The sequence below is a fragment of the Eretmochelys imbricata genome, chromosome 24 (genome assembly GCF_965152235.1).
Source record: "Eretmochelys imbricata isolate rEreImb1 chromosome 24, rEreImb1.hap1, whole genome shotgun sequence".
NCBI classification, from domain to species: domain Eukaryota; kingdom Metazoa; phylum Chordata; order Testudines; family Cheloniidae; genus Eretmochelys; species Eretmochelys imbricata.
In genome coordinates, this window is record NC_135595.1 from 7912440 (window position 1) to 7926468 (window position 14029).

The 14029-nt window shown below is 48.6% G+C and overlaps 1 protein-coding gene across 1 annotated transcript; it reads right to left on the reverse strand.

Moving 5' to 3' along the window:
- Positions 1–1259: 1259 nt before the first annotated feature.
- LOC144279716 (cathepsin S-like) lies at positions 1260–10826 on the reverse strand. The gene is made up of 8 exons (XM_077841323.1): positions 10685–10826; positions 9573–9713; positions 8236–8358; positions 6658–6807; positions 6353–6577; positions 4795–4960; positions 2797–2899; positions 1260–2571 (listed from the first exon to the last, which is right to left on the reverse strand). The coding sequence occupies exons 2-8, from the start codon at positions 9702–9704 to the stop codon at positions 2472–2474; spliced, it is 999 nt and encodes a 332-aa protein (XP_077697449.1). The 5' UTR covers positions 9705–9713; positions 10685–10826; the 3' UTR covers positions 1260–2471.
- Between the last annotated feature and the right edge of the window lie 3203 nt (positions 10827–14029).

A 14029-nucleotide genomic window follows, 5' to 3' on the forward strand; every position in this document is an offset into this window, starting at 1 on the left:
TAAAAAACAGACACTCCAGCAGGAGTGCCAGTCTCCCCTGCCCCGCCCATTCCCCTGAGGCCCTGACCCATCCACTCCTCTTCTCTCCTTCCCCCGTCGCTCGCTGCTTTTCCCCTTACACTCTCCTCCACCCAGGTCAGGAGGGACTCGCCTGCGGAGCCAGGGCTGGGAGCTGCAGCCACCCAACGAAGGTAGGAGGCGGCCCCGGCTGAGTAGAGGCTGGTGCAGATGATGACCCGGCGCCTCTCCACCTCCCTCACCCGCAGTAACCAGACTTTGAGTGTCCGGTCAATAGATCTGACCGGACACTATCTGGTCTCCTTTAAAACCGGACTTTCCGGTCGAAAACTGGGCACCTAATCACCCTAGAGTGGTGTCTTGACCTTGTGCTGGCCCTCTACACAGGGTGAATTTCACCCTAAAAGTTCAGGTAACATACAGTACAGTCAGATATTGCCTAGCAACAGGGGCTGCCTAAGATCCATCAGTCACTCACCTGGCGCTCCCCCCAAACGTGGGGAAGCAGTGACACAAAACAGCCTCATGGAACCACTCAAGTACAACTGAAAATTTAGCCCAGGACAAGAAATGCTTTGGTGGTTGTTGCAAATCTCATGAAATTTCACCATGAGGCGATGTTGCTCAGTTGTTCACATTCATCCATTGGTGGGTTTTTTTGTGGGTTTGTCGGGGTGGTTTTTTTTGTTTTCGTTTTTTTTTTGCAACTGACAGATTATATTTTGCTAAAACAAGCCACAAAAATAAGGAAATAATTGGGGACAACTCCCCAAATGGTTACATTTTCACAAAGATGTGATTTCTCACTCCTGTCCCACTGGTGACCATTTTTCTACCTGGTCCTGCAACACACAAATGGATCCCACAATTTTGCCAGCTTCCCTTTGATTAACTCAAGCCCTGACCTTCTAACCTGATTAATTCAAGTGGACCCATGAGCATATATGGAGCCATCTTGGGGCTTTGCAGAGATTCAGGGCTCCACCCTCATGAATCAGATTTTGCAGCATCAGGGCCTGAGAGTTTGTTTCATCTGTAATCTGTGTGGTTTTGCATTTCTGTCACTCGCTAAGTATCCCACACCTGGCCCCGCTGAACAGACTGAGCCTAAACTTCTCAGACAATTGAATATATTTTTTTCCTTTCAGAAGAGGATGTGTAATTTATTTTACATGCATTGCTTACAGATGAGATTAGATCTGGAGCATCATAGCAACCTCAGTGCTGAATTGATACTCAGTGCTGAATTGGAGAGAAGAGAATGCATTTCAGGTGCTGTGGAGATGTGTGACGTCACTCTGAAACCGTATCCCGCAAGGATTCGGTCAATAGGTGTCTGCAAATCATATCTCGAAGTAGGGCACAGTAGGTCAGATCCAGAAGCAGGGCGCCCCCGGCCCGCAGCCTGTGGAGTAGAGCAGGGCAGCAGATGTGTTTCCCGGTGCTGTGCTGGAACTTGCAGCTGGGGGTGTGGATTCCAGGTTCACCCTTTCCCTGCTTTCTTGCTCATTCAATCACTAGCCCTCTACCTGCAGCTAGAATTACAGCCTTTCGGCCTGACTCCCCGCTACTGTGCATCCCGTGCAGTCATTTATACCTCGGCTGAAAACTGCTGCTATTCTGATTCAGCAACATTATACACCTACTTTGCACAGGGGTAAATGGCTGTGCAGTGGCAGAGAGAATCAGGCCCTTCATCTCTGCACCGTGTCCTTGGTCCAAGCACTGCGGGTGGCAAAGGCTGACTTCACTCTGTAGGTCACCTTTTATAACAGCAGAAGCACTTGGTTCCATGGCTGGGCTTCTCCACGGCACAAGGCGATCTCAGGTCGTTTCTGATGGCTGGTGTGCTAATGTCTTCACATAAGACTTATGGGAGCAGCATTGCAAGATACCAACCCAATTTTGTGTGGCCACGGGAAACATGTTCCCTCCTCCAAGGAATGTCCACAGTTTGCTTGATCTCCTAGGTTGCTAATGATTGCTTTGTGACCTGTACTGGGGAAAATCCATACATGTGGCTAGGGATGTGCTGATCCAGCTACTTCGCCTCTCCACCTCTGACGTGGCTTCGGCAACTCCACCACGTGGAGTAGCTTTATCCGTGCGACGTGGCCTTCAGCCAATATGTTTTGAGACAGAGGCAGTGAGAATACTCAGCACTGAAATAGCACTTCACATGCGCAAAGCAATGTAGAGACATTAATCAATTAAAAACACCCCTGCGGGATAGGGAGAGTGAGCTACAAGTGCCCAAATTCTGGACCAGACCAACCGCAATCATTCATCATTTTGGCTGCTTATCTCAGGTCCGTCAGATGGATCTGATGGGAGGATTTTGCCACTACAGCCCGTACATTGTTCTCAAACACAGCAGTTAGATTACAGCAAGGCTAAGATTCGCAGTTTAACAGACCACATCTCCAGAGTGCATTCTGAAGCAGAGCGTCCCTCTATATTTGTGGATAAGAGCCATAACTGGCAATTCCACAGTGGTTTCCTTTGTTCCTGGACATTCGAATGTACCCTTTGTCACCGAAATATTCACCCCAGCTGTTGGAAGGAGAAAAAGCACAGAATTAAACATTAAGAGAATAAAACACCTTTCTTTATAGGCAGGGTTCCCCTCCCCCATTTTCTCATGTGTTTCAAGCTGTTTAAAAAGGGCATCCAATTCACATCAGTACAGACACATACATGCACAGCTCTACACAGCTCACTTATACCCCACGCATATCCCAGGAGCTTGTTACAGCTCAGTGATGGATTTTCTTTTACCTGTTTTTCACAAGCCAAAAGTCCTTCCCATCCAGGGTGCCATAGCCAATAACTAGAACCCCATGATTCACATGATCAGTGCAGCGTGGATCATTGTAGACTCCTGGAAGGAAAGAATATGCAATCACATGGGAGGAAAAAAAGCCAGTAGTGACTTCTCTGCTCAGTAAAGTTGTTGTGAGCAACCCACATGGTACCAACATGCCTCTAACCTGGTCCCCTGGAGAGGAGGGGTAATAATAACAATCCCTCACTCTTTTCATCAGTAGATCACAAAGCAGGTCAGTCTTATTATCTCCATTGTGCAGATGGGGAAACAGAGCAGGCAATGACTTGCCCTGGGAATAGAACTCAGCTCTCGTAAACCCCTGAGCTGAGTTTGAAGCAGCACAAATTTCCGGCCAAAATATCTGACAATGCCTGGAATACAACCCAGTGAAAACTAATAAAAAAAAGCACAGGTTAATGTAAGCCTTGCCCACTCTGTGGGGCATTCTGTCCCCCTCTAGTGGTGGCTGGGCCACAGAAAGGTTGATGAGCCTCTCACAGCCTTGGTTAGAAGAGGTTGGGTCTTACAGATCAAGCAGGAAAGGCTCATGTGTTAAGATTCAGAAGTCCCACGTTCCTTCCCCGCTGCTCACCCCGGCGCATTGGCATTACATTAACATGAGTGAAGGGTCCACCCTGGGGTGCTATTTTAATGACACCCTGTAAGACACCAGCAGGAATTGAACCCGGGGTCGTTAACCCTTGAAGCACCTTTCGAGCTAAAGGAGCATCTCCGGTCATTTGTTGTTATTATTAATCTGTGTCACAGGAGCACCTGCCAGCCCCAGACATAGACCAGGGCCCCATGGCGCTGTACAAACGCAGAACAAAAGGATCGTCCCTGCCCCAAAGAGCTTCCAGTGTAAGAGTATGTCCACACTGCACACTCCTTATTGCACCGTGTAGACTGTATACACTACACACACACCCCCCGCATAAACAGCAGGGTAGACGGCTTAGCGGAGTAAAGACATACCTGAACCCTTAGGGTATATGCCCTACACGGCTCTCTACACGCCCAAGCAGGGCCTCCCCCATCTGCACTGCTCATTTTAGCAGTGTCATACGTCGCTACCTCCCCGCTGCTGGGGCCTTTTTCTGCCACAGGGAAAGACTCCAGCAGCGGGAGGTAGTGGGGAAAAACTCTGACAGCTCCCACTGCCTCCAGGGCCAGATCCTTCCAGTGCTGTGGGTAGCTACACAGCGCAGTGCCTTTAACAACCATGTGTAGCTACATCTACCCAACATGCCACCACCACCGGGATGCAGTAGAGATATATCCTAGGTGTAAGACAAGAGACATTACCTTCTAGCAGTAGTAGGCTTTTATCCTCTTGCCAACTGCTAGAGGAGCTGGAGCACCCATGGGGGAAAAATAGTGGGTGCTCAGCACCCACCAGCCACATATGATGGGCGGCACCACCAAAGGCACCGCTGATCAGCTGTTCGGCAGCTAGGGGAGGCACTTGGGGAAGGCAGAGAGCAGTGAGTGGGGAGGGGGCTTTGGGGTAGAGGTTGGAGCGGGAAGAGGTGGAGCAAGGGCGGGGCCTCAGGGGAAGAGGTGGAGTGGGGGTGAGGCCTCAGGGCGGAGCGGGGGTGGAGCACCCCTGGGGAAAAATAAAAGTCAGCTCCTATGAACCAAGAGGTAACAGGATGGTGTCACTCACAAACAGCAAGACATGCATTCAGCTGCCTGTGGCCTTTGTTTGATAATGACTGTAACTTATTGCGGGGTCAAAAGATTCCAGGAAATAACAAGAAAACAAAAGCCAGGTCTCCATGGGAAGAGCACAATGTGCACATCTCCTCAGTAACAAGCTGCAGAACAAATAGCAACTTCCTCCACATTCCGCTTTACATTTAAAGAGACAGTCCACAGAAAGCAAAGGCATCACGGCTTCAAACGACGTACCGCACCGGGCGCGAGGTGTTCTAGATTAGAGAACGTACCTGATCTGTACAGGAAAAACGAAGGCTGTTTCGCATCTATGGCAACAGACACAGGTCCGATATTGGCTACGGCATCCTTCAGGGCTGCTTCATCGGCATACGGGAGCTCAACGAACTTGGAGCAGGTGGCGGCTCGTGTGGCAGGGTTATAGTGACATGTTCCGTTCTGGCAGTGGCAAAGAGCAGATGAAACGGACATTTCAGCCTCTGGCATGAACATCTGACCCACTTGCAACATTTGTTTATCTCCCTTCTATTCCCCTCTGTTGTCTGAATCCCTCTGGAACATTCCTTCTGCCTCTGGGCATCGAGATCAGAGCTGAGGGACTAATTCATTTTTCAGTTCAGTGACTTACCCGGAAACAACAACAACAACAAAAAAAAAGAAAACAAAACAAAAACGTAAAAAACCCCACTGGTTTGTTTCAAACCAAAATTGCATTTTTTCAGGGTTTTTTGCTGAAACAAAAAATCAAAAAAATTTCATTTGGTTCAAATGAAACATTTCAAATGTCATTTCATTTCCGAATGAGCTGTCAAAATGGTTCCTTTTGACATTTCTGGGGGGAAAAAAGCAGGGGAGGTTTTGGGCCAAAAATATTTGCCAAATTTAGGTCAAATTCACAAATAGCTTTGGTGCCCTGAAAAGAGCATTTTCAGCCAATTTTAATTCACTCAGTGTTCATCTCTCTCCTATCCCATCACTCAGGTAAGGAGAAATATGAGAATTCAGCTTTCAATGACAGCAGTGAACATTTGCAGCACGCATTTCACAGATGGATTTATGAGCCTCCATGCCTCTGGGACAGAGGGAAGTGTGATTAGCTGGGTTTCACAGAGAAGTCAGAGGAACAAACAGAGCTAAGATTACAACCCAAGTGACCTGAGCACAAGTCCCTCTGCTCTAGCCATTAGGCACCACTCTCCACCCAACATTGGGAGTAGACGTCAGGAATACTGATGCCAAGTTTTACTGCTCTAACGACTGCCTGCAGACCTCTTCTCTTGTTCTTTGTGCTGACACAAACAGCACAGGAAGACCCAGCAAAACAGGCCACAAAGAACAGAATGCTACACACTCGCCAGAAGAGATGCCAGCAACAGACTACGAAAAGGACTAGGGAGTCTCTGAGTTTTTGGGGGATGTCTACATGGCATTCATAAACCTGGGTCTCTGGGACCCAGGCTTGCAGACTCAGTGTTTCCAAGCCCACTCTTCAGCATCCACACTGCACTGTAAACCTGGGTTTACAATTGCTGGGCCCAGGTCTCACAGCTGTGCTAATGTGTCCATACTGCCCTGCACAGACCTTCTGACTCAGCTCTGCAGCTTTTGCTGCACCCACTCTGCAAAATGACAAGGCTTGGACGCAAGTCAGCAGGACTCGGACTCTGACCTACCTCTCTAGCAGAGTCCAAGGACCTTGGGCCTGAGCGCTTGCTGACCTGAGTCAGGCTGATTTGTATGTGGATGGAAGGGGAACCTTAATCAGAACCCGAGCTTTGCGTGCAGTGTAGACAGACCCTCTCTGTGTCTGTCTGAAATCTGGATACCAACCTGAGCTGTGTACGGATAGGAAGCGTCTGAATCAATGCCGTCATTATCAATGATGTACTGGAAGGCGTAGGTCATAAATCCACCGCTGCAGCCGCGGTTCCAATACATAGTGGAACAGTCGACTAGGTTCTGTGCACTGAGAGACACCAGGTTTCCAGTTTTCAGTTTCACCTGGGCTTCTAGGGCACCGACAGCACTGAAAGCCCAGCAGGCGCCACAGGGCCCCTGAAAAAGCCAGAGAGATGCACTGTGCCACTGCTGTGATGGGCACCCATGTCAGCAAGGGAACAGATTGAGTCTCCCACCTGATTCTTCACATCAGTAACACATCCTTTGTCCCTCCAGTCCATGGAGTCCGGCACTTGGCTGCCAGGGTGCTGCCTGTAGGTGGAATTCCGGTCAGGTCGGTGGGGAATTTTCACTCCAGTTAACAAAGCAGCCACTTCCTCGCTGGTCTAGTTAAAAGAACACACACACCCCTTCAGACTGACATCCCCAAGGAGTTGTGAGATTACACAAGAATTTCAGCCTTTTTTTTCTTTTTTTTTTTTTTTAAGTTTCCATCTCTCGTGTAGCTGTGGAGACCTGCAGGAAAACATAACCCTTAAAAGCGCAAAACCCAGAGGCAAATAATAAGAACCCCCAGACTTAGACTTTTTTTTAATGCCAGGATTTTTAAGCCCCCCCATGATTTTAGGGGCCTGACTCCTGAGTTCTGAATGCTTGGCGGTGGCAGTAATGGGATCTGAAGCACAAGCCCCTGCAATTTCAGTTAAAGGAGCAACTTCTTTAACCCGCAATGGCCTAGCAGACAGGTTGTGTGTTATTCCACACGTGACATTCCTCATGGGGGTAAGGGAGGGTGGCAGACACAGTAAGGTAGAGAAGCAGGAACCTGCGGGAATGGGATTCCCAAACTTTTGACCTCACTTGCACTGTATGTGCAAGGTCAGACTCACACAGCTTGGAGGATGCCATTTGATACAGAAAAAGAAAAGGAGTACTTGTGGCACCTTAGAGACTAACCAATTTATTTGAGCATGAGCTTTCGTGAGCTACAGCTCACTTCATCGGATGCATACTGTGGAAACTGCAGAAGACATTATATACACAGAGACCATGAAACAATACCTCCTCCCACCCCACTCTCCTGCTGGTAATAGCTTATCTAAAGTGATCATCAAGTTGGGCCATTTCCAGCACAAATCCAGGTTTTCTCACCCTCCGCCCCCCCCCCCCCACAAACTCACTCTCCTGCTGGTAATAGCCCATCCAAAGTGACAACACTCTTCACAATGTGTATGATAATCAAGGTGGGCCATTTCCTGCACAAATCCAGGTTCTCTCACTCCCTCACCCCCCTCCAAAAACCACACACACAAACTCACTCTCCTGCTGGTAATAGCCCATCCAAAGTGACCACTCTCCCTACAATGTGCATGATAATCAAGGTGGGCCATTTCCAGCACAAATCCAACCCTAACATGGCTGTTACTCTGAAATTTGATACAGAAACATTCTGGGGGGGAGGGGAGGGATCACACCAGCAGCGGGCTAGCAGGGGGTGCAGTCCCTGCATTTAAAAAACCAGGACTACCCCCCTGATGGCAGATTTCCCACACCCCCCCCCGACCCAAGCAAGTAGAACAAAGATCTGCACAGCTCTCGGGAGCGGTGATGGGGGCAGGTTTGCTGCTGGAGGACGCACAGGGTGCTGTGATTTGTGGACCTACCTCTGCACTGCTCATACTGACACAGGATTGGCTGGAGCTTATTCTGCCCCTGATTCAGTTACATTCTCTGTCCACAGCACTCCCAGGGAAATACAGATAATTCCCAGATGCCCGGTCACTTGGTCTGTAGCGATATTTTTTTAAACTTACCATGTCTGCCAGGTGGTTCATGCCCAGCTCATAGGAATGCAGCCCCAGTGAGTGCTCGAGGTTATGCAGCATAACGAGCTTGAGGTTCTTTTCCCAGGTCACGCGCCGTTCCCCTTCCTCTTTCTGGAACCAAAGCACAGCCCTCACAATACTATCAAGAGCCCAGAGAAAACCATCTGCAGTATAAATGAGTTATAGTTCTACAGCGCTTTTTGATCCCCCAGGAACCTGAGTGCTTTGCAAAAATCTTGCCCAGATCCTACAACACTCACTCAAGCAAAACGTCCTAGGAAATCAAGGGGAGTCTTAACAAGTTAAGTGTGGCAAGATTGAGTCCTTCCCCACCCTTGAAATGCAGCCAGTTCTGGAGTGGTGTGCAGCAGCTTTTTAACAGCACACAGCAACACTACACAACAGGGTAGGACAAGAAGAGAAGAATCACATAGTATCCAGTTAAATCATCAGGGGGAATTATAGGGAGGCAGAATGTAATTGCCACCAGGACAGTGATGATAACCTGTGATTTAGGAGGAAAGTACTGTAGGATTCGCTAATGACCCCAAGCAGTCGGGGCCTTCAACTAAGCCAAAGTAATTAAGGAGTTGAACATACGGTTAGGATGCAAAACAATATCAAGAATCAAACATTCACAATATAGCTTACAGCTGTACAAATCACTGACTTTTTGGTTTGGCAGCCAAACCAAACAATGTTTTAAAAATCACTTGAAGATTTTTGGATTTGGGTCAAACGTTTTGCTTCATTTTGGAGCTTTTTAAACCTTTTTATTTAGTTATTGTGAATAGAACAGAGGGAAATTCCAACACGAAATGGCTTTCCGAAAGAAAAGACAAAACAGTTCATTTATTAAACTCTGAAATGAACCATTTTTTCCCACCTTTCCATCTTATTTTTTTTAATTTGACAGAAACAATCTGCCAAAATCTAGCCAAATTCCCCAATTGTTTCTGTCAACCCGAATATGCATTTTGCCACCAAAAAAAAAAAAAAAAAGAAAGAAAAAAGAGGTGTGTGAAATATGTCACCTGGCTCTAATATATCCCTAACAAAACACGCTTTAAGAAATCAGCTAACCCCCTGGGATGGTTTAGGCAAGGTGGAGGGTACATACAGGGCCCAGTGCTCATTAAAGCTGAATGCACTTCTGAAAGCAGAGAGAGCTTTACAGTCTCCAGAAGAGGAACAGGAGGCACCGATCTCAGTGAGAGCTGCCAGAGGGCTGGCATGCCAAGGTCCTGGATACCTGCTGACCGGAGGGGAGATAGTGATGGAAATCCCCCTCTCCCACTTCAAACCCACAGCTGCACAGACCCCACCTTGTGGCTGTATTGCTTGCCATAGGTTTTCTTCCAGAGCTCCCAGTGGTTGTCCAGCGTTGGGTCTGAGTGTAGATGTGCAGTAGCAGCAGAAGCAAGAGAGGCCAGGAAGATACAAAGCAACAGCTTCATTCTGGTCAGCTAGAAAAAAAAAAAAAAAAAAAAGAGCACGCTGGTGAAAGATAATATCTGCATGGTTAAGTCAAGTGTCTCAATTTCCTCCACTCAGTGATGGTGCAAAAGATCCAACACTGACTTGCTGAGATTTCTCCACTCTCTCTGCCAGGAGCAAAGTGTCAAGAAGCAAACCCTGACCCTGCAGCAGCTCTCACACTTGTACCTCTTGCGGGCGAGGGGGCAGGGGAAGGGGCTTCCTGGAACCCCATACGACAACAACAGACTTGAAAGGAAAACAGAGCTAGGTGAATGGATAATATCACCCGGGTACTTCCACAGCTCCTGAACTGGATCTTGGACCTGGACGTGGGCATCAGAGCCTGGTATAAGGGATACAGCGGGGAGGGAGGGATAGAGCTAGCAAAAGTCAGAGACATTCCCAGCTGGGATGGCAATTGATGTAGCTTCACTGAGGTCAATGAGTTTGATCCCTAGGTGTTGTAAACTGGTGTCGCTCCATTGTGGTCACTGGAGCAAAGCTGATTTACACCAGCTGAGGATCTGGCCCAGAGAGATTTGTGTGAAGAGGGCTTGAATTTTCAAAGGAGCCCAAGCAATTTTCAAGGGAGTTAGGCAACCAAATCCCATTAACTCTCACCTAACTCCCCTAGGTTCCTTTGAACACTCCAGCCAAGATAGGAAGATGGAAAGTTTTATGGAGCTAGAGAGACAGAGAGAGAGACAGAGCAGGTGTATGAGAATAGATAGATAGAAAGGGTGTTGAATAGATAGATAGAGGGGGTTATTGGAAGAGAGAGACTTTTATATGGGGATAGAAAGACAAGACTGATACACGCCGATGTCTGCAGATGCAAACTCTCTACAAGCAAAATACAAAACATCATTTTTTGATTTTACTTCCTCAAACACATTATTCCAAACATGATGAAGAGGAGATTTAAAGTACAAGGGGAAAAATAAAAAGCCAAACATACCTGACGGGAGTTCGCCCAGTGGAGATTTCTAGGCAGGAATCCTGAACTGATCAGCAGGCAGCAAGAATTCCCCCAAATTCTCCTCCCAAGGTTGGCTCCTGAGTGAACCCTAACACCCTTCCTGCTCTGACTGCATGCCTAGAAGAAGGAGTTCGGTTTGCTCTCCCAGGCTCGTCACATGGGACTGTGAATGAGGAAATGGCAGGACCTCTGCTTTCACTTTTACTGTGACTGTATCAAAACAGGGATGTTCGCTATGGCTGCAGGCTGATTTTCAGTCCCCGGCCCCGGAAGACTAAAATCAGATGTTTTTCCTTCCCTTCTCAGACGCTACAGCACATGATTGGGAGAGTTAAAAAATAAACTAGTAGGGTCAACATTTTCAAAAGCTCAGACAGGTGCAAACAGTTGCTGGGACCTCCCTTTTGGGGTTTAAGTTATCATCCATATTATTGTAAAACCTAGAGATCCCGGTTGATATCAGGACCCAGTTGCACCGGGTTCTTCATGAACACAGAGGGAAAGACAGAGCCTGCCTCCCTGAGTTCACAAGCTAAATAGATAAAGACAGACGAAGGGCAGGGGGAAACTGAGGCACAGATCAGGGAAGCAATTTGCCCAAGGTCACACAGCAGGGCAGGGCTAGTGCAGGGACTAGAACGCAGGTCTCCTGAGTTGCAGTCCAGTGCCTGCTTCACTGGCATTTGGGCACCCAGCACGCTCTCCAAGCCGGTGTTTGGTTTAGCCTCAACTGCCTGAGCACCCAGCATTGACTGGGATTTTCAGAGCACTCAGGCACTTTCCTGAGCGCACAGGGCTGAGCAGAAATGCCCTCTAGGTGCAGATTATTTATTCCTTACGCCACCCGTTCCTAAACTGAACTTCGCACCCCTTGAAAATCTGTACCTTATTCCCTGATAACCAGAAACTTCTATGCTTAAACTCTGTACCGTTTTCTTTTTATTTTAACATCTTAATAAAATTATTAAATCTGAATGCAGGGCGGTGAATGCTGTTATCAATGCGTTGTCATTATGGTATGAATGAAGGGCTTAACCCTGTCTCAAATTAGGGGGGGTCTGGGGGTCAGGACTGGTTTAACCGTTTCCTTCCCACTGCTGCAATGACAAAGTGCTAGTGACTGCTTGTACCCACCTCGGGGGCACCTGTTTCCAGGGGGTGGCATCTCTCCACGGGGGACTCCTGCTCTCAGCAGGTGGGCATAGCAATTCCCCACCCTACGGTCCAATGGTTGACGGAAATGAAGCTTAAAGTCTGTGAGCACAGCCCCTGCTCTCCCAGGCCTCCCTCTTCTTGCTCCAACCCCATCCCCATTCCATCTACCCCATCATCCATTTATTTCCTCTGCTTCCTTCCTGCCTTCCAGCCCTCCTTCCCCACCACTCCCTTTCACCCCTTCACTCTGGAAGGCAAAGGAGAGAGGGAACTGGTGAGATGGAGCAGTGGAGGGGATCCCATGCTGGGGTAGTGGGACCTGGAGCGCCCCATCTTTTTTGAGGGCTTAGGTGGGATGTGAGTAGGGTTGCCAACTTGGTAATACAGTAACTCCTCACTTAAAGTCATTCCGGTTAACGTTGTTACATTACTGATCAATTAGGGAACATGCTTGGTTAAAGTTGTGCAATGCTCCCCTATAAAGTCGTTTGGCAGCCGCCTGCTTTGTTCACAGATTGCAGTAAGAGCAGCCCGCTGGAGCTAGCTGGTGGGGGTTTGGAACCAGGGTGGGCCGGCAGCCCCCTATCCGCTCCCCGTTCCCCTAAGTTCCCTGTGCGGCAGCCGCCCAGCAGGCTATCAATTGCCGGCAGTTCAGCTGTCCCTCCCCCCACTGCCATGTGCTGCTCCTGCCCTCTGCCTCGGAGTTGCTCCCAGGAGCCTCCTGCTTGCTGTGCAGGGGCGGGAGAGAAGGGGGCTAATGTCAGGGTGTCCCCCTCCCCCCTGCTCCTGCACCCCACTTACCCCATCTCCATGAGAGGAGAGGGGTGGACACAACAGGGCTCAGGATGGAGGGAGCTTCCTGGGAGCAGCTGCTGTCTCACCTTGCTGATCTACTTAAAAAGGCAGTATACTTAGGGTATGGTCAGTGTGCGTCTCTCTCTCACACACAGGGTGTGTGTCTCTGTCTCTGTCTGCCATGCTGTCTCCCCTCCCTCCATTCGTGCTGCCTTGTAGAGTGTGAGGCTACATTAACAACAATGGGTTAACCCTTGAGGGCTCAGCCAAAAGCTAGTTAATCATTTAGCAGTAAGGCATTCCCTGGGAAATATCCCACCCTCTGACTTCACCACCTCAACCAAGTTTCACAATCATCATCACTGTGTACAGTATTAAATTGTTTATTTAAATTTTATACTGTGTGTGTGTGTATATATATATAGTCTTTTGTCTGGTGAAAAAAATTTCCCTGGAACGTAACCCCCCCCATTTACATTAATTCTTATGGGGAAATTGGATTTGCTTAACATTGTTTTGCTTAAAGTCGCATTTTTCAGGAACAGAACTACAATGTTAAGTGAGGAGTTACTGTATTTAAAAACCGGACACTCCCGCAGGAGTACCAGAACCTCCCCTGCCCCGCCCATTCCCCTGAGGCCCCGCCCCATCCACTCCTCTTCCCTCCTCCCCCTGTTGCTCACTGCTTTTCTCCTTCCATCCCTCCCCACCTGGGTCAGGAGGGATTTGCCTGCGGAACCAGGGCTGGGAGCTGCAGCCACTCAACAAAGGTAGGAGGCGGCCCCGGCTGAGTAGAGGTTGGTGCGGGTGATGATCCAGCGCCTCCCTCGCCCGCAGTAACCAGACGTTGAATGTCCAGTCAGTAAATCTGATTGGACACTATCTGGTCCCTTTTAAAACTGGACTTTCCAGGCAAAAACTGGGCACCTGATCACCCTAGAATGGCGTCTAGACCTTGTGCTGGCCCTCTGCACATGGTGAATTTCATCCTAAACGTTCAGGTAACAAACAGCACACAGTCAGACACTGCCTAACAACAGGGGCTGCCCAAGATCCATCAGTCACTCACCTGGCACTCCCCGCAAACGAGGGGAAGCAGTGACACAAGACAGCCTCAGGGAACCACCCAAGTACAACTGAAAATTTAGCCCAGGGCAAGAAATGCTTTGGTGGTTCTTGAAAATCTCATGAAATTTCACCATGAGGCGATGTTGCTCAGTTGTTCACATTCATCCATTGATGGGGTTTTTTGTGGCTTTGTGGGGAATTAGATTTTGCAGCATCAGGGCCTGAGAGTTTGTTTCGTCTGTAATCGGTGTGGCTTTGCATTTCTGTCGCTCGCTAAGTATCCCACACCTGGCCCCGCTGAACAGA

Coding starts and splice junctions, on each gene's coding strand:
- LOC144279716 (XM_077841323.1), bottom strand. CDS start 9,704: ATGAAGCTGTTGCTTTGTATCTTCCTGGCCTCTCTTGCTTCTGCTGCT. Junction 8,359..9,572: donor GCAAGCAATACAGCCACAAG/GTGGGGTCTGTG, acceptor CTTTGGTTCCAG/AAAGAGGAAGGGGAACGGCG. Junction 6,808..8,235: donor TGAACCACCTGGCAGACATG/GTAAGTTTAAAA, acceptor TCTTTTAACTAG/ACCAGCGAGGAAGTGGCTGC.